Source organism: Plasmodium sp. gorilla clade G2, assembly GCF_900097015.1.
Source record: "Plasmodium sp. gorilla clade G2 genome assembly, chromosome: 14".
In the NCBI taxonomy this organism is placed as follows: Eukaryota; Apicomplexa; class Aconoidasida; order Haemosporida; family Plasmodiidae; genus Plasmodium; species Plasmodium adleri (nom. inval.).
The window spans coordinates 2,172,554-2,193,781 of NC_041706.1; the positions used below are offsets into that span (position 1 = coordinate 2,172,554).

General features: G+C 19.4%; 5 protein-coding genes across 5 annotated transcripts; 3 read left to right on the top strand and 2 right to left on the bottom strand.

Annotated features, from left to right (window-relative positions):
- Positions 1–758: 758 nt before the first annotated feature.
- Positions 759–5,754, top strand: PADL01_1455800 (LCCL domain-containing protein; the record flags this gene model as incomplete). The annotated part of the gene is made up of 2 exons (XM_028684852.1): positions 759–1,149; positions 1,316–5,754. The coding sequence occupies 2 exons, from the start codon at positions 759–761 to the stop codon at positions 5,752–5,754; spliced, it is 4,830 nt and encodes a 1,609-aa protein (XP_028540889.1).
- A 530-nt stretch (positions 5,755–6,284) lies between these two features.
- Positions 6,285–8,059, bottom strand: PADL01_1455900 (polyprenol reductase, putative; the record flags this gene model as incomplete). Its single annotated transcript, XM_028684853.1, has 9 exons — positions 6,285–6,318; positions 6,411–6,462; positions 6,549–6,592; positions 6,747–6,876; positions 6,951–6,990; positions 7,074–7,179; positions 7,314–7,446; positions 7,612–7,645; positions 7,775–8,059. 9 exons carry the CDS (start codon positions 8,057–8,059, stop codon positions 6,285–6,287), a joined length of 858 nt encoding a protein of 285 aa, XP_028540890.1.
- A 3,465-nt stretch (positions 8,060–11,524) lies between these two features.
- On the top strand, positions 11,525–15,497 carry PADL01_1456000 (transcription factor with AP2 domain(s); the record flags this gene model as incomplete). Its single annotated transcript, XM_028684854.1, has 2 exons — positions 11,525–15,167; positions 15,421–15,497. The coding sequence occupies 2 exons, from the start codon at positions 11,525–11,527 to the stop codon at positions 15,495–15,497; spliced, it is 3,720 nt and encodes a 1,239-aa protein (XP_028540891.1).
- A 546-nt stretch (positions 15,498–16,043) lies between these two features.
- PADL01_1456100 (serine hydroxymethyltransferase, putative) lies at positions 16,044–17,447 on the bottom strand (the record flags this gene model as incomplete). Its single annotated transcript, XM_028684855.1, has 1 exon — positions 16,044–17,447. One exon carries the CDS (start codon positions 17,445–17,447, stop codon positions 16,044–16,046), a length of 1,404 nt encoding a protein of 467 aa, XP_028540892.1.
- Positions 17,448–18,200: 753 nt separating this feature from the next.
- On the top strand, positions 18,201–20,954 carry PADL01_1456200 (conserved Plasmodium protein, unknown function; the record flags this gene model as incomplete). The annotated part of the gene is made up of 1 exon (XM_028684856.1): positions 18,201–20,954. The coding sequence occupies one exon, from the start codon at positions 18,201–18,203 to the stop codon at positions 20,952–20,954; it is 2,754 nt and encodes a 917-aa protein (XP_028540893.1).
- Positions 20,955–21,228: the final 274 nt, after the last annotated feature.

The window sequence follows — 21,228 nt, forward strand, 5'->3', positions numbered from 1 at the left end:
TACATTTTATATTTTTTAATAAATAATGATTAAATTGTCTTTTCAATTTTGCTTTAATTTTTAATTTTTTTTATTTTTTTACTTGTTTTATTTTTCAATTATATTTATTTTTTATGAATATTTTCATATTGTATTACTTTTTTTTTGTATTTTTTTGTATGTATTTGTAGAGCATATATAGATCACGGAAAAAAAAAATATATATATATATACATATATATATATGTGTATTTTTTCTGTATGATCAGGAAGAAAAAAAAAAAAAAAAAAGATCTGTAATATCACCGGTCTACAATTTAATATATTTTATTTTTTGCAAATACTTAATTGTATGCATATATGTATATATCAAAAAAAATAATAATAAATAAAATGTACAAATAAAATTTGGACAATATATATAAATGTTATATAACATAATAAATGGAAAAATTTCAATAAAGAACATAAGTTTATTTTATATAATACGAGTAGACAAATAAATATATATTAAAAAAAATAATAATAATAAAAATAAATGTGCTATATATTTTTACAAAATAATTTGTAACATCATATTCTCTTTTTTGATTTTTTATTTTTTGTGTGTAATTATAATTTATGTAAGTAAATATCAGGATATTTACTTGGTTTTCTCACAAATTAGATTATCATATATAATTTTTTTTTTTTTTTTAATATAGTGGTTTGGGTATAATATTTTTTTTTTTTTTTTTTTTTTTCCTTTTTTTTTGTATATATAACAAAATAACCAAATTATGACAAAATTGTTTTTCATTAATTATGCGTTTGTAATAATTTTTTCGTTTAATTTATTTGTTAAATGTGAAGATGACATAAGTAATACTTTTTTCAAATTTGAATTTTGTGAAGCTACTTCAACCTTTGCAAGTATTGGCGAAAATGGTCTACCACAATATGCTGCTGAAAATGCCTTAACAAGAGGTTCTGGATATTGGTGTTCAGAAGGGAAACATAATGTTAATGATGTTGTTTCTTGGATAGGTCACTTAAAAAATGTGCGATCTCTCAATGGGATAATAATACATTGGGCCTATACACCTGGAGAAGTATCCATTTTAGCTAGCTATGATGGTAATGAACCATATGAAGAAGTAGTTCCATATCAAGTAATTGAATCTAGAGTTGGTAATATATGAATATTAAAATAAATTATTATAAACAATGATAAATGTAAAATATGATAAATATGTATACTTTTATATAATAAATTAATTATTTAATTTATATTAATGATTCATTCATTTATTCCTTTTTTTTATTTTTTATTTTATTCTATTTTATTTTTTCAAAGGAAATGTTGTACAAAATATAATATTTAATCATGTTATTAGAGCTAAATCTATTAAGGTTAATATGAGGCATGCTATTCATGATTATTTTGGTATAAATTTTACCAACGTCCTAGGTTCTAGAGATCCCACATTAAGAATCCAAAGTGGAATGTCTAGCTTGACACAAGATTTATGTTTACAAATAGATGAAAAAAATGAAGTGGTTTTAGATGGATGTATTACTGCTATATCCTATTTAGATGGTAGAGATTTGTGGAAATTAAATGCTAAAAATCAAATATATAATCCAATTAATAATTTATGTATAACATTAAAAGATAATTTAGTAGCAAACGGTGGTAGACTCACGTTAGAAGATTGTAATGCAAGCTTAGAACATAATGATGGACGTAGTAGTTGGCAATTATTACCAAATAATCAATTGAAAATATTAAGAAATGGCAATTTTTGTCTATCTCAAGATGGTCATAAATCTGGAAGTATTGATGTTGCTCTTCATAAAGAAACTACCTCTACATTATCATCGGATAATAAGAATTATTCACCTGATAAAGTCGTTGATGGGCTTTTGGACACTTTCTGGATTTCTCAAGAATTCAATTTAGAGACCGCTCCAGATTCAGTCCATTTTGATCTAAATTTAGGTAGTATATATAAATTACAAAAAGCTATTATTGATTGGAAATATCCAGCCACCAAATATTCAATTAGTTTAAGCAGTGATGGTGAAAATTATAAGGAGGTTAGTAGTAATTTAGCCAATTTTTTAAGAAGTACTATAAACAATTTACATAATACAGAAGCTCAATATATCAGATTAACACTCATGGCACCTAATCCTGAGTTCTGTGAAGAAAATAAATTATTTTATGGTATTAAGAAATTTTCTGTATATTCTAACAGAATTAAATCTATAGTTGATGATTGCGATAAAATAAAAGATACAGATGATGCTCGAGATAAATATTTTTTTGAGTTTGTATCCGAAGTGAATTTAGAAGAAGGCAAGCAATTAAAACACTTAGATAATGAATTACAACAATATGCTGAAAAAATACAAAATGAAGCTTTAAAGATACAAAGCTTAAATCCTAAATTAAAAAAGTGTAAGTTGGAAAAAGAGAAAAGACATAAAGATATTAGTAATATAAAAAATGTTATTCTTAAAAATATTTATGAAGTTATAAAACAAACAGAAAATATTATAAAAATGAATCCATTAAGTTCTTATTATTCTACATCGACAAAAGAATTAGGACAAACAAGTGATAATCCAGCAGATAATTGTTTTCATTTAAAAAATGCCTTACCTAGTTCGCCTTCAGGTTTTTATTATGTATTAACTACATGTTCTCAAAATGTGTTAAGAGTATTTTGTGATATGAAAATAGGTGCTACATATTATATTCCATCAGTTGACAATAAAATTATTAACAAATTAAAAGATGTTGAAAATGTATGTGCCACATATGGATTGAATCCTATCCATTTACATCATGAAAGTCAAATATATACCTTAAAAAAAGTATTTGATATTATGGATATAAATATAACAAATCCGGTTCCTTTAGCCATTCGTAAAGATGATTCCGAGTTTTATTATTCACTTGATTATCAAACAAATGTTCATGATATTATATCAAAATTTGGAACTCCTGTAGGTAATACATTTGGTATAAATAATATTGGGATAACCTTTTTTGATTCGTCCAGTAGTGAAATGTCTGCTTTTGTATGTTCAGATAATATAAATTCTATTAATTTGCCAGAACCATTTGTAAATTTGGATTGTCAAAGTAGTTTAAAAGAAACAAGCGAAATAGAAAAGATGATTGGAAATGAATATTTAATTAAGTGTCCTCATGATTGTTTAGAAAGAGATATTGAAGAAAGTGTCATAGGTGGTGAAGGTAATATATATTCTGAAGATAGCTCAATATGTTTGTCTGCAATACATGCTGGGATATACGACAAGCACTATTTAATACATTTAAGAGTTATTAATGCTTTAAATGAATATGGAGGTTTTTTTCAAAATGGTATTATATCCGAAAGTTTTCTAAATGATACACAAGAAGTTGGCTTTAAATTATTTCATGTTCCTCCCAAATGTCCAAAGGATGATATTAACATTAATAATACTACTACTAATAATAATAATGATAATAGTAGTCCAATATTTTCTTTCCTAGAAATAGATAATAAATTAAATAATATTGATAATAAAGAAAATACTTATGTTGACTCTTCCACTGCTGATGCTATTAACGATTTGATAACTATAGTAAATAAGCAAGTTGGTAGCACAGATCCCACCTTTTTAGCTTTAATAAATAAACAATCAATAAAAATTATTTCTAACGCTAGAAGATATCTAAAACCAACAGAAATATTTGAAAAAAATATAGAACTTTTATCTAATGAAACACTAAAAGATGTTGAAAAAGTATTCAATTTGATAAAAGTATTATCATCAAAAATTAATTCCGAGTTGGAGAAGAGAAAATATAAATTAGAGATTTTAGTAGATGAAAAATTAAGACACAAAGAATTTGAATCATTTAAATTAGATAATATAGATAATATATATGATATATTTGAAATAATTAATTCTGTACAATTAGAACAAGTTGGAAAATGGAATATATTAGATAATCCATTATATGAAGGTCTCAATGGTATCACATTAGTTCAAAATGTACGTGTTTATAATTCTCTGGAAAATAATGTCATAAATTCATTTAATGGAAGTTATGCATTTTTAAGATATAAATCATTTTATGATTTTGTATTTTCCACATATGTACATATAAAAGGTGTAGGGTCGGTTGGACTCATATTTAGATCATATGACAAATATAATTTTTATATGCTAGAATTAAATAATGATAGACAAAATAATGAATTTAATAAGAGATTACTAAAATTTGAAAATAACATAGTAACTGAATTAGCTACTATTAATGGAAATGATATAGAACAAGCGGATTGGTTTGCAGTAAGAATAGAATGTATAGGATCAAAAATAATAATAACAGTTATTAAAACAAATAAACCTATATATGAATTACCAAAACCTGATATCATAATAAATGATGATTTCAGTTCATCTGGAACTATTGGATTCTATACCTATGGTATAGATAATGTACAATTTACAAATATAACCATAGAATCGGTAGAATGTTCAACAAAAGAAATATTATCATATAACATTTCTCCTATAAGTTGTAATATATATGAAGAATATTATGTAGGAAAATTTAATAAATCATATATGGCATTTGAACCAGAGAATTCGATTGGTGGTACAACTAATTGGAAATTTGCCAAAAATATTGGGAATGAAAAGCATGTTATACTACAAAATTCAAATATAAAAGAAGTAGAAAATGAAGAACAAGTACCTTCTTTTATTATTTTACAAAATAAAAGTTGTCAAACTGGTGTGCTAAATTTTTCAGTTTATCCTGAATGTAGTAATGGGATTGTAGGCACTATGTTCAAATTTTTAGATTCAAAAAACTATACCATCTTAGAAATAGGACCTGGATTTACTCGCTTAAGACAAAATGTGAATGGGAAACTTCAATTATTATCTAAATCGATTATTTCTGGATATAAGGAAAATATATGGAATCGTGTAACTGTATCCTTTAGCTCTAATAATATTAATGTAAATTTAGGTACTGGATTTATGACATATCCTATATTCAGTTTAATTGGATTACATTTATCAGATGGACAATCAGTTGGATTTACTTCTTATAATTGTTCAAAGGTATCATTTAGTAATATCTTTATGCACCCTTTTGATTTTAAACCTTATACTCCTACACCTACCTTAGATACTGAAAGTTTCTTACCTCCAATTTTTTCAAAATTTGAACAAGCTACAATAAAAGAGGATGAACAAGAACAGGACATGGGATACAAACAAATGGCTGACAATAAAAATGCTGATATTAGAAAAGAAGCTCCAATAGATAAACACTCATTTGAGGAATCGTCTCGTCAAATGAAGAAGGATGCTTATTATTGTGCTACTCATAAAAATATAGTTGATATAATAAATTATTGTAATGAATATGATAAAGAAAATGATAATTGTACAAATGAATTTTGTACCATATGCTGTAATAAAATAGATACAACAGACGAAGAAGATATTAGAAAATGTGAAATTTTATGTCAAAAATTGGATGATAAAATTCTTCAAACATCTGAAGTTTTAAATTATCTTAAAAAATCATGTATTGAATCTCCAAATGAAGAATTAATAAAATCATGTGAAGATGATAATGATAAAGAAGAATGTTTGACAGAAATGTGTGAAATGTGTTGTCAATCTGTTACTATACCGGACGATTTGTTAACTAGCCATATGGACATTGATTCTTTGACAAACCACTGTATATCATTATGTGATCAAAAATGAACACTTTAATGGGAAAAAAAAAAAGAATACATATATGTATTATATATATATATATATATATATATATGTGTATGGTAAAATATATTTTTTCTTACATCATACGTACAAATATATATCTTCTCAATATAATAAATAAAAAAAAAAAAAATTAAGTAATCATTTATATTTGGATGTCCAACAATTGTTTACATTCAAATAAAATAAGAAAAAATATATTATTTATTACACATTGTATATATTTTTATTTCTATCTCCATTCATTGTATTATTATTATTTTTTATATATGAGTTATTTTTACTTAAATGAACAATATTAAATGATATTTATAATCATGAATAGTATATATATTATATATATGTATATATAAGATATTTTTTCTTCATATATTTAATTTTGGAAAAAAAAAAAAAAAGAAAAAAAAGAAAAAAAAGGAAGTATTTACAAATATATTTAAAAAATGTACTCCATTTATTAAAAAAACACGTCACTTCAATGTATTATATATTTAAAACATAATGTTATCATATACTTAAAAAATAAATGGGATGATTATTTTCCTGTTCCTATATTAAGAAAAAAATATATAATAAAAATAATATATTTTTAATAAAAAATAGAAATTAAAAATTTTTATATAATTTTATAAATAAATTACTTGGGATACATGTCTGCTAAAACTTTTAAATACCATTCATGCGTTTGCATACCTAAGTGATAAAAAAAAAATATGCTTATATAAATAATAACCATTTAAATAAAACAATATTTTTGAATTATAGAGATAAGTGATTACCATTTTTAATTAGGATTAATAAAACTAAAAGGAAATTCAATGAGCTGAATTAAAAAAAAAAAATAAAAAAAAAAAACAATAATAGATGAATAAATAAAATAAATAAATTTTATTATATATATTGATAAATTCAAGAAAAATATAAAGACATATAATATATTAATATGTTTAATGTTAATTTTTTTTTTTTTAAATAACCATGTGATATTTTTGTTTAATAAGAAGAATGAAAAGTAGATTAAAATTTCCGCAAAATAATGTGGACAACTGACAAAATGAAAAAAACCTCCATATGGTACTTTATAAAAAGTATCACTTTTTTTTATTCCTAACATAGAAGGGTTTATATATATATATGAAAGTATTATTTATACATATGATTGTATTTATTTTATTACAAACCTTTTGGGCGTAGCTTAGCTAATCTAAGATGAGAGTCAAACTAAAATAAAAGAAATATGTATATATTATATATATATATATATATATTATATTTATATTTTATTTTTTTTTTTTAATTTATACCTGAATTATATTTCCAAATATGAAAAGGAGAAGAGGGAAAATTATTGACCAATTATAATTTATTTGTTTATTATTGTATAAGGAAAAAGGTGTTATAATGTAAAAGCTAAAATGTTAAAAAAATAACATATATATATATATATATATATATATATATATATATATATATATTTATATACTTCTTTATATTATATAGATCAATTTTATATTTTTATTTTTCAGTTATTTATTATAATATACCTTATTCCTAAAAGATATGAGCAAATATGCATGAACGATTTTGTAGTAGTCCTAACTAAAAATAATTGTTCGAAAAACCTTCTTAATAAATGAATTTCAAAAATGAGATTGGTTAGACAAATGTGATAATAAACTAAAAAGAAATAAAAATAAATATGTTTATTTGTGTCATTTAAATTTTATTATATGTATATATTTTTAATATAAAGACAACCATTATTTTATTATTATTTTTTTTTTTTTATAATTTTTAAAATCATTTGATATATAATCATATAGAATATAAGAAATATATTACCATTTTTTTGATTTTCTAGATTATATTGAACATCCTTAATAATAAGAAAAAGAGAAAAAAAAACAAAAAAAAATTATATATTAACTTTAAAGAAAAAAATATTAAATTTCTTTTTTTTCTCTTTCCTGTTTTTTTTTTTTTTTTTTTTTTTTCTTTTTTATACTTGAAATAGAATTATTGAATTAATAACTAAACCAATGATATAAAAATGTGAAAAATAAGTCTTCGAAATTATAAAATTATCAAATATACGTTTGAACTTATAAAGCTTAGTATTATATGGTTCTTCATCTTTTTCGATTTTTAGAAATAAATTTTTCCCATGTAGTGCCCATTTATTGACAGATTTAAAATAAAAGGTTAAGAACAAAAGAAATATATCTATAACGTAATATAAGCACACAAAAACAATAGCATTATTCATATGTTTTATATAAAAGTGTAGCATTTTATGATCTTCTCATTTATTCATAATTATAAATAAATTAAATACATTTTTAAGGGATATTAATATATATATATGATATATAAAATTATGTTCCTGATAATATCATATATTTTGTCATAAAAATGTAATAATATTATATATATATATATATTTAAATTTTTTTTTTTTTTTTCAGAACTAGCCACTTTTTTTATGTGCCATATATAATATATATATATATATATATATATATATATATATTTATTTATTTATTTATTTAATCACATATATCTTTATTGTATATATTTAATTATGTGTATAAAAAATAAATATTCATTTTGTTATAAATTTCTTTTTTATCATTTTGTGAAATAATAAAAACGACTTTATTTTAACAAAAGAATAATCTTACATTTATAATAAATATAAAAAAAAAAAAAAAATATATATATATATATATATATAATTCAACATATAATGGCAAATTAAATATTGATGTATTAAATAAGTTCATATTAGTAAAAGTATATTTTTACTGTTTCTTAATATTACGTGCATATAATATATAATATTTTTTCTTTTATAATATATAATTTTTATAGCTTATTTTATATAATTACCAAAATTTAAATGCATAATTATATATTAAAAAAAAAAAAAAAAAAAAAAATACATAGTGTTTATTCTTATTATAAATCTTATTGTATTCCTTAAGGTCAAATTATATGATATACGGGACTAATTAATTATTATTATTATTTATTTTATTATAATAGTATTGTTTCTTTTATATATATATATATATATATATATATATATATATTTGTGTGTATATGGTTTTATAGGATTATATGATTATATAAACTAATATTTATATAAGTGTGTGCAATTTATATATATATATTTAAAAACTATTTATATATTTATAAGTGTGTTGTGGGTAATTCATTCTAATGCCTGTTATAATTATAATTCAATAAAATATTATAAATAAAATACGTGGGCCATTAAATAATTCGTCATTTATATTTATGAGTTTATTCACTTAAAAAAAAAAAATAATGTAAAATATAAAAAATAAGAAAAAGAACTGAGATTGTTATAAGTGAAATAGGAATGTAGTTGTATAGTACGATATATATATATATATATATATATATATATATATATATTTAATAAAATTCGGGCTCAATAATTTATGAAGACATGAATAAACATTCTAAATTAAATATAACACATATATATTATATATGTGTATATTTTTTATATCTAAAAAAAGAATGGTACAAAAAAGAAAAAAAAAAAAAAAAAAAAACATTATTTATATAACATTTCCTGTTACATGAAATATAATAATTTAACCCTTAAAGTATTATTATATATAATACTTCATTTTGTTTTATATTTTATATGCACACAATAATAATCTAATATACATTAAGGTCTTATATATTAATGTATAATATAATCATAATTACATTTATTCGATATAAGCAGTCTTTTCTATTTTTTTTTTTTTTTTTTTTTTTTTCTAAAAGCTATAGATGTTTTTAAATAAACAAATAAACATGTACATATATATATATATATATATATATATATATGTTGTTATTTATTTTATGTCCCTTTAATAAAATTAATTTGTTTTATCAAAAAGGAAAACGGATTTTATATTTAAATATATATAAATTGTTATATTATCTATATATGTAGCATATTAATATATCCCTTTGAAGAATAAATATTGAAGAAATATAAACATATATATTTGTTTCCTTATTATATTTAGGGATGAAATATGAAAAATATTTCACGTATGTTTTAAGAATTTATTACAATTTTATGTTAATGAGATATTATTTATTTAAAATATGTTTGTATATTTATAAAATTATAAAAAAGAAAAAAAAAAAAAAAAAAAAAAACTTATAGGAGTAATTATAATACATATGAGGACATATATTATTGGAATATATTATAAAATATATTGTATATGATACTTTTTTGTTTGTTATTTTGTTAAAATTTCTTTTATAAATGAAAATAAATAGTAAAAAGAAAATATATATATATATATATATATATATATATATATATTTCTTTATATATATATTATATGTGCATGTGTATTTTAGTATAATTATATGCACATACATATTTTATTATATATAAATGTTATACATATTATATATATATGTATAGGTATTAAAAAAAAAAAAAAAAAAAAACCTTACTTTTAGTAAATGGATTATTATATATATATATAATACCATTATTAAATTATTATAACATAAAAATACACATTTATCAAATATTTTGAATTATAGTTTAACCAGACAAATTAAGTATTCAAAATAATAAGATATGTGTATATATATATAAATGGTAAGAAAATATATACATTATATATATAATATTATATATATATATAAAGTACATATAATTCAGTTTAAGGCACCACTTGTTATTAGAAGTAAGAAATAATACCATATAAATAAAAGAGGATACCATATATAAAATAATAAACATATAAATAAATAATATATAAAAATAATAATAATAATAATTATATATATATAAATATATGTTATGCAATTTATAGTAATTCATTCGTTATTATATTATTACTACAATATATATATATTATATGTTCATATTATTATTATATATATTTCTTTTAATACTAAATTTATATTCAATTTCATATTACAATTAATAATATACTTTAAAAAGAATTTAAAAAATTTTATTATATATATTATTCGTAGTGTGTAATTTAATTTAAAAAAAAAAAAAAAAAAAACAGAAAAAAAACAGATGAACCCTAATTATATATATATATATTTATTTTTCTTTTGAAATTTTCAAATGTGATTATTTAGAAATATAAAAGAAAGAATATATATTTATATATACATTTATATGTTTATTTATTTATACATCTTATTTTTTGTCTTTATAATATTATATATATTATTTCATTTTTTTTTTTTTTATAATTTCTTATATATGATAATATTTACTTATATCTTATTTTTCTTTTCCCAAGAAAAAAAAAAAAAAAAAAAAAAAAAAATGTTACTCATATTTGTATTCAGTTGATTCTAAACTTTTTTTAATATTTCAATGTTACGTAATAAATAATAGTATATATAATTATAATGTTTATAATAATATAATTTTTATTATCTATTTGTATGATTTTTAAGTTATCATTTTTTTTTTATAGATTTTGTCATTTGATTTTTTATATTTAAAATTTATATTATTTACACCACATTTTATATAATGTGTATACCATTTTGATGTCTTTATATATGAATATATGTATGTATTTATGTGTGTATTAATTTATTTATTGATTTAATTATTTATTCGTCTATTTATTAATCCATTTATTTGTCCATATATTTATTACTAATTTTTTTTTTTTTTTTTTTTTTTTTTTTTTTTTCTTATAACCAATTAACAAAGTAAGAATAAAATATGAACGAGTATAATAGTATAAATAATAAATCCAACTGTCATAATATTTCTGTATCTAAGGGCACAAGTCGAATTTTTAAAAAAATCAAAACAAATAATAATTATAATTGCTTACCTATAAAAAAAGAAATACATAACCAACCTGATGGTAATAATACAAGGAATATATCTGATAAAATTATTTCAGAAAATGAAACGAAAATGCTAATAAATAATAAAAATAATAATAGTAAAAATAATAATAATAAAAATAATAATAAAAATAATAATAATAATAATTATGCATTAGATATATTGAAAGCTATTGAGGAATATGAAAAAAATGAGATTGCAAATTCTCAAGTACATAATGAAAATATAGAAAATATAAAATTAGAAAGAAATGAAATAGATTACGAAAAGAAATGTTATTCAAATGATAAGGAGAGAAGCGAAGAAAATAAAAAAATAAATAATTATGATAAAAATATACAAGGTATTAAAATAGAAGAAGATACAATTGAATATAAGAAATTAAAAAAATATGATGTTGAAAAGAATAAAGTAAAAAGATTAGAATTAGTAATAGACATTGAAGAATATAATGATAATACATTAGACAATGAAAATTTTTTACAAAAAGATTATACAAAAAATATATCATCTGATGAAAAGAAATATTATTATAATAATTATATTTTTAATGATGATTTATATAATAGTAAATTAAACTGTCTAACAAAAACATTAGATTTTTTGGCAAAAGAAGAACATATAAATCTTAATCGAAATTTAGATGAGAAGCATGATAATGAAAGTGTTTGTGTTATTGAAAAAAGAACTATAAAAAATTCTTCATCATGTGATGAAAAAGAAATTAGTGAAAAAATTAATTTAAAAGATAACTATGTTTTTTTTAATAATACAGAGAAAAACAAAAATAAGTTGAAAGATAAAAAAAATACAAGCAAAAGAAAAAAAATGAATCTCTCTAAAACAAATGACAATGATCAAACGGAAATATATAAAAAAATTAAAAAAATTAACAATAAGAATGATAATTATAATCATATGAATGATCTCGAAAAGTTTAGTGTTAAAAGTAACGTGAATTCTACAACAAGACAAAATAATAATAATATCAAAAAAATTAAAAATAATCATAATAATAATAATAAGTCAATTAATAAAACTAGTAATTACTATAATAGTAGGTCTAGTAGTAAATCCGATTTTAATATGAATAGTAACACCACAAGTACACAAAATAGTTACAGTAGTATTTATAATAATGATAATAATAATGATAGTTGTAATAGTAGTAATATTAATCATAACAATGATTGTAATGATAATCATAAAAATGATTTTAATGATAATAATAATAATAATAATAATATTTGTAATAATAATTGTAATGATAATTCTAATAATAGTAAAGCTCCTTCTAGTAATTATAACAAAATTATGAATTGTAAAAATTATGTAAATTCAAATAATGATAGTACAAAAATACATATAGGTATAAAAGAAGAAAAGAAATATATTATGAAACAAGAAGAACATTTAGAAAATTTTATTAAAAATAATAGAATATATAATGATTCAGGTTGTTATGTTATAAGTGATGACTGTGTAATTCCAAATTATAAATATGAAGAAGATGATGTCTATGTTGAAATTATAGAAAATAATAATATCACTGATGGACATAATAATCTACAAGATAGCTTTGAAAAAATCAAAAAATTTTGCACTTCTTCAAATGTTATTACTACAACGAATAAAAATAAAAAAAATAATAATAATGATAATAATAAAAAAAATGATAATAAAAAGAATATCAGTTTGTGTGATGAAAAAAAGGATGACAGTGAAAATAATAATAGGAAGACTCCAAAAAATAGGAATGATGATCTTAAGAAGAGTCAGAATATAAATGATAACAAGGTTGAGGAGGAATCTAAAAAGAGTACAAAATCAAAAAATAATAAAAATAATAAAAATAATAAAAATAATAAAAGTAATAAAAGTAGTGATGATGGTTATATGAAGGATGAAGATCAAATTAATAGCATTGAAGAAACAAACCACAACACCAATAATAATAATAATAATAATGATTGTGATACAATGTGTGATGCTAATATTAATGAGAAATGTAATAGAAATAATACTTATAAAGAAAACAGTTATATTAATGTAGATGGTTATAATGGTAATAAGAAGAATGATACTAATAATGACAAAAATAATAATAACAATATGAATAATGATAAACCTCAGGATGAATGCACAAACAAGAAAAATGTTAATAATAGTAGTAATAATAAGAATTATAATAATGATAATAAAAATAATAATAATAATAATAATAATAGTAATAATAATCATAATAATAATCATAATAATAATAACAACAATAACAATAATAATAACAATAATAATAACAATAATCATAATAATCATAATAATAATATTTCATATAAATGTGACGAAAATGTGTTCCAAGAATTTAACGATTTTATGAGAAAAAAAATGTGGATGGAAAAATACTTACACAATCAAATAAACTGTTATGATGTTTTATTAGAAATAAGGAAAAGGGTACCTACATGGGGTGATTATAAATGTAATTTTTTTTTTCATTGGAAGAAAATTATGGAATTAAATAATGATGAATTAAAAATTTATGTATTAATATTTAGATCCTTATGTAATGAAAATATAAAAAAAATTGATTTTTATATTTTAAAAATTATCTTAAACGAATTAGATGAATTAAGAAAAGTAAATGAACCACATTATGTGTCTTTTGAGTTTACAAAAGATTGTATAAATAATGGAGAAACAACATATGTTGATTCTTCTGATGTATATTTTAATATGAATCAATTTATACAACCATGGTATATGAAAAATTTTAATAAATCTATGGATATAAATAAATTATTGAATTCATTAGATATCTTAGAAAACCAAAGGAAAAAAACATATATTGTTCATGGCATGGAGATACCTGAACACCTTTTTAATATGTATAATAATACTAACAAAAATAAAGCTAAAAAAACACAAACACATCGTAAAAAAAATGAACATGGACATCTACATGATCAACTAACTACACATTCTGATGTACGTGTAAATAATCAGGTAAAAAATAACCTTCAGAAGAAATCGCAAAATTATATACATACAGATGGAAATAAACAGGGAAAAAACTGTAGATATTTAAAAAAAACAAATATATTATCAAATAAAGAACTTAATAATAATATGACACCCAATTCGGATAATGGAAAGGCAAAAAATATGAATAAAAATAAAAATATCAATGAATCTGTAAAAAAGGCATCAACCAAATCTTGCAACAAAAATATTAGTAATAATAATAATAATAATAATAAAACTGATAATAAATATGAAAAAACATCGAAAGATTGTGAAGCCAAACAAGTGAATAAAACATTAAAAAAAAATGCTAACTCTACCAACACTAATAAGGGCAAAAAAAGAACAGGATTTTATGATTTAGAAATTGATGGAGTTATTGCATCATTTGAAGCTAGAAAAGGTGTTTATTATGATAAGTCCAGAAAACTATGGAGAGCTAACTGGAAGGAAAATGGAAAAATACAAACAAAAGGTTTTTCAGTTAACGGTAAAAATATAATGAAATATATATATGTAATAATAATATAATATATGTTCATATTTTTTTTTCATCTCACATATAATAATTTTTATTCTTATTTATTATATATTATATATATTTATAATGTTATTATAATATTGATATATATAAAAATTAAATTAACACCATTTAATCATTTAAGCATATTAAATATTTCATACATTCATTGTAATATTATATTATATTATAATTTTTTTTTTTTTTTTTTTTTTTTTTTTAGAATATAAATCGGTTCAACTAGCTAGACAAAAGGCTATTGAATGGAGAGAGAAAAAAGAAGCTGAATTATTGTTATAAAATGTTTTGCATATAATTTTTCATTAATGCATATAACATTTTAAATATTTCTAACATATTATTATATATATATATATATATATATATATATATATATATGTTAATTTTAATTTTACATATTTATTTTATATACCTTTAAAATAAATGATTTCACCGAAATTTTATATATTATATTTTTATGTGTTTATACATTTATACGTTTATAGTTATATATATATATATACATATATATTATAAGTTGGAAGAAATATGAAAGATTGATGAAAATCTTTCTTTTCTAATTAATAGTATCGTTTTGTTTTTTAAAACTTATTTTTATGTCTTTAGACATTAATAAGAATTATAATATTTTAATATGTTGATAAAAAAAAGAAAAAATTATAATAAAAATCTAAATAGATATTAATAAAATAATTCAAATCTTTTTTTTTCATTATTTGGATAATTTAAATGGTATTATATATATATATATATGTAAACGATTATATGTATAAATATATCCACATATATATATATATATATATATTTATATATTAATTGAATTATTTATTTTGCTTCATTTGTGTATGGAGATGGATATGATGATATAAAAGATGATATATCAACAGCAAGAGAAAAAATATCGGATGCTGAAGAATTATTTTCAATATATTGAATAAATGACATATTTGATAATTTGGATTTTTCTTTTAAATAAAAATATAAAACAACAGATTCATTAAAAAATTCTGCCACGTTTTTTATATCATGTGTTAATAATCCCAAGGTTGTTAAATAATTAGATCCAATATTGAATGATTTTTGATTAGACGATTTATCTTTTAATATATCAAAGTATATATTTAATTTATTACATAAAAGATAAAATTCTTGTACATTAAAAGTACAATTTGATGGATTTAAATTAAAAAAGTTATTATTTTGAGAATATTGTAAATAGAAATATTTCCTATTAATATATTTATATAATGTGTATGTATTTTCTTTAGTTTGTTTTACATATTCTTTGAATTCTTCATTTTTCATTAATTTAAAAGAAGTAAAGAAGGAAAAAAATATATTATTTAAATATGCATTACCAAAGGTATGTTTTAATTTTTTCTCATAATCATATTCAATTATATGACCATCTGTATTTACACATTTATATCCTTTTTTATAAAAAATAACAAAACTATTATGTGCTCTGAAATTCTCATTAAAATATGTAAAAACAATATCTGAATGAGTAAAAGGAGAATTGATAAAATTTTGTGAAATTAAACTAGCTTTGTTATTCATATTGGTAATAATAATAGGTTTGTTATGAATTTTATTATTTTTATTTTTTATTCCTTTAATGAATTTATCATAATCAATGTTATAAGGATTATTAGATTCGTCAATATATATAATGTCTGGATTAAAATCATTAGAAATTTTTTGCATTTCATTATAATTTGGTTCATTTATATTTTGTATATTAATAACATTATATATATTTTGCATTATATCACTACTTATATTATTTTCTATATTTTGTTCTAAGCAAAAATTTATGCGTAATATTTTACATTCCTTCTTTAAAAAATGTCCATACAATTTATTGAAAAAATAATCATCAATAGATTTGTTATTATTATTATTATTAAGTGAAGTGGTACTAACAAGGCAACCCCAATATTTCTTTTCCAAATTGAATGAATTTAAGGCTATATATTCTAGCATTTCTATATTCTTATTATTCACAAATATATTTGGATTTAAATCTATACTTAAATATTCCTTCATATATCTAGGCATTATATTATGTACAACAGATAAGTTTATATCATTCTTATTTTTATAACTCTTTAATATATTATAGGTCTCATCATCTATATCTTTTAATCGGCTATGATTTCTTAGAGAATAATAACTGATGTATCTATGATTTTTCTTTCTTACATTTTTAGCAAGCACTTTCAGCATTATTATATGTTCAAACAAAAAATTATTTCAAAAAAATAAATTAACAATATATATATATATATATATATATATATATATATATATATATGGATTCAAAAGGATGAATGAATGAATAAACATATAAACTCGGAGGGTATATTATTATATACACAAAACAATTCTATACATTATATATATAAGAAGAAGAATCAAAATTTTACCTTCTACAAAAAAAAAAAAAAAAAAAAAAAAAAAAAAAAGAAAAAGAAAAAGAAAAAGAAAAAGAAAAATATATATATATATTAATCATTCTACCATATCAACATAATATCCATATGAATATTTTATTTTTTTTTTTTTAATTAAATTTTTACGTACACCTAAACTCATTGCCAAATAACATTCAACACACTTAATAGGCAATATCATCTACAAATTATATTTATTATTAATATTTTTTTCTTCTTTTGAAATATATATATATATTAAGATAAATAAAAACATATATATAATATATTATTATATTTATATATATATATATATTCATAAAATATTAAAAAATGTGATTGTTGTCATTCTTTGAATTAATCCCTAATGTGAAGAAAAAGGTTTCAGAACCTTCATATTTTTTTGTTCATGTTATTCGTTAAATATTTATGTATTATATATATATTTGAAAAAATATACATAAATATATATATTTATTTATTTATTTATATTTATTTGTAAAAACTTTTCAACTGTGCCTTTCCTTTATTTATTTTTTTTTTTTAAATGTTCAAGAATTTGTTAATTCAATCAATAGAATGTAGAGAGAAAAATTATTTAGCATCATGCGCAAAAAAAGAAAAGTTTCCATTTTTTAAAAGTAGAATTTACAATAATGAAAATATATTAGTACATAATAATAAGTATAATTTATGTATAAATAGTAAATATGGAAAATACAAAAGAACGAATATATATTTGATGAATTATAAAGGATTTATAAGTGTTGTAGATAAATATGTGGATTATAAAAAAGAGTCACCTTCTGAAGAAGAAAAAGATTGTAAGGAGGGAAAAATAAATATAAAGAATAATATGAACTCTATAGAGAAAATATTAGATGAAACAAATTCTATGATATATATAAATGATATTTGTTTAAAAATGGATCAAAATTTATTGAAGTGTCAAAATTATGAGGATGTCCTTTCTATTCTTATTACACATAGAGGTGCCTTATTTTTACAAAATTTGATTACTGCAATTCGTATGTTGAGTGGATTTGTAATTGAACAAAAGAAGGAGAATTTAGAAAAGGATAAATTGAATATCGTAATTGATTATAGTAAAAAATATACTAAGGAAGAGAATGAGATAGAAAAAAATATAACATATGACATTTCTGATTATAAGGATAACCATATGGTTGACAATAATAATAATGAAGATATATCATATAATAATAATAAAGATATATCATATAATAATAATCATGATATGTCATTAAATAATAATAATGATACATCATTAAATAATAATCATGATACATCATTAAATAATAATCATGATATATCATTAAATAATTATCATGATATACCTTACAACTACACAGGTATTGAAAAGATAGAAAATAATCTAATTGAAAGATATAAAAACATATTTGATATATTAAATAATAAAGTTTTAGTAGAAAGTGAAATGGATACACAAGGAAAGAAAAGGAAACTTGAAGATATTATTGTACTAGATGAACGATTTCATCTTCTCATTGATGATATTTATAAAAATCGGAAACATTTTGATGTTTTATCTATTTGTCATATTTTGATATCTTTAAAAGAGTTAAATTATAAACATTTCCTTTTATTTAATTCTTTTGTTAACCCCTTAAAAAATTTTGATATATATATTAAAGAACAATTTTCAAATAATCAAAATTTTTCTTTTATCTGTTCAACCATACAATTATTGCTTGAATGTTTTAATACATATATATGGGCAGGGTATTATAATTTAAATATATATAACAAATTAATGAACTCAATTTTGTTAAATAAATTTATATATATAAATAAAAATACAATATATACACAACATTATGACCAGCTAAAAAATTACACATATATGAACTATGAATATAATATAAATTATCCAATGGCAATAAAAGACGTGTTACATTTTTTTGATATAAATGAAGACTTTTATTATATTGGACATGTAAAAAAAAATAATGATAATGAATATGATTCTATAAATGAATTATATACCTGTGATAAAAATCAAAGTGAAGAAAATAAAAATAATATGAATAATATAATATATCAGAATAATTATGAGAAAGCAATAGGTTTGAATAAATATAATATTGATAATGATATAAATAATGATATAAATAATGGTGATATAATAAATAAAAAAGAGAATGCTTTAAATATGGATTATATAAAAGGATCGAAATCAATATTTTACAGCTTGTGCCCTATATTTTTAAGTCTTGAATTATTTTTGAAAAGTATAGAAATATACAAAAGCATTTATGTATATAATTCTTTATTTTTTATGATTGCTGAAAAGATGGTTTATTATTACACTCAATATTTAAGTCCATCATGCATAAGTATGATATGTGAAGCATTTTCTAGACATCGGATTTTCAGCATAGAACATGATAGACTTTTTTGTCATATATCAAAATTAGTTGAAAATAATTTTGAAAAGTTTTCTTTAGAACACTTATATATCATTTTATCTTCATTTAAAAAAATGAACCTCTTTTTCGAAAAATGTATTATTTTAGTATGTAAAAAGTTTAAGAAACATTTTTCCTCATGTTATATAAGAAGACAAGAATCTATATTATCATTAAATGAAATATCAATTTTAATGGAGAGTATAACCTTTTTTAATTTTCAAAATAAATATATTGATGAGTTTATTGTTTCATGTGTAAATTATTTAGAAGATTATATAGATGACATTGAAGAAGAAACCTCTATAAATATTTCGTACGCATTAATATTATCTAATATGGTAGATATTAATCCATACTTCTTTTCATTTATATGGAGAAAAATAGGAAAAACACCTTACTGGGAAAAACGAAAAGCTCAAATTTGTTTATTATGGTTATCACATATGATACAATTTAAATGGTTAGAATATGATTTACCAAAATTTTGTGTTTTAGAATGTTTAAAAGTTTTTTATTTAAAAAGAAAAGAAAAGAAATTTTCCAATTCAAAAATTATTCAAAACATATCTAAAATATTAAACAATATGAATATTGAACATGATATATATGTAGATATATATGGTCCATATATATTAGATATTTTAATAAAAAATACAAGAAATGTCTTAATGCTTACACAAGATACCACAAGAAATGAAATAAATAAAGATTTAGGTGACATCAAAATTATTTTAAATCATTTAAAATTATTTGGATATAAAGCAAAACCTATTAATACCAAATATTTTGATTCTCTCTCTGATGAAATGAAAGAAAATTATATTAAGGATATCTTAATGAATTTTTAGTATTATCCTTTTATAAGTATATAACCATAAATATTATAATAATATATAATTGAAAAAGATATAATAATAGGAGGACTTTAATATATATTGTATTATAAAAAAAAAAAAAAAAAAAAGGAAATTGCTATTTATTCGAATATTTATTCATTCCACTTTGATATAAAAATAAATAAATATATATATATAATTCATATTTTTATTAATGTATTGTTGATCAAATAGTTGTATGTTTAAAAAGAAGCTAAAAAAATAATAGAACATAAAAAATGTTAAA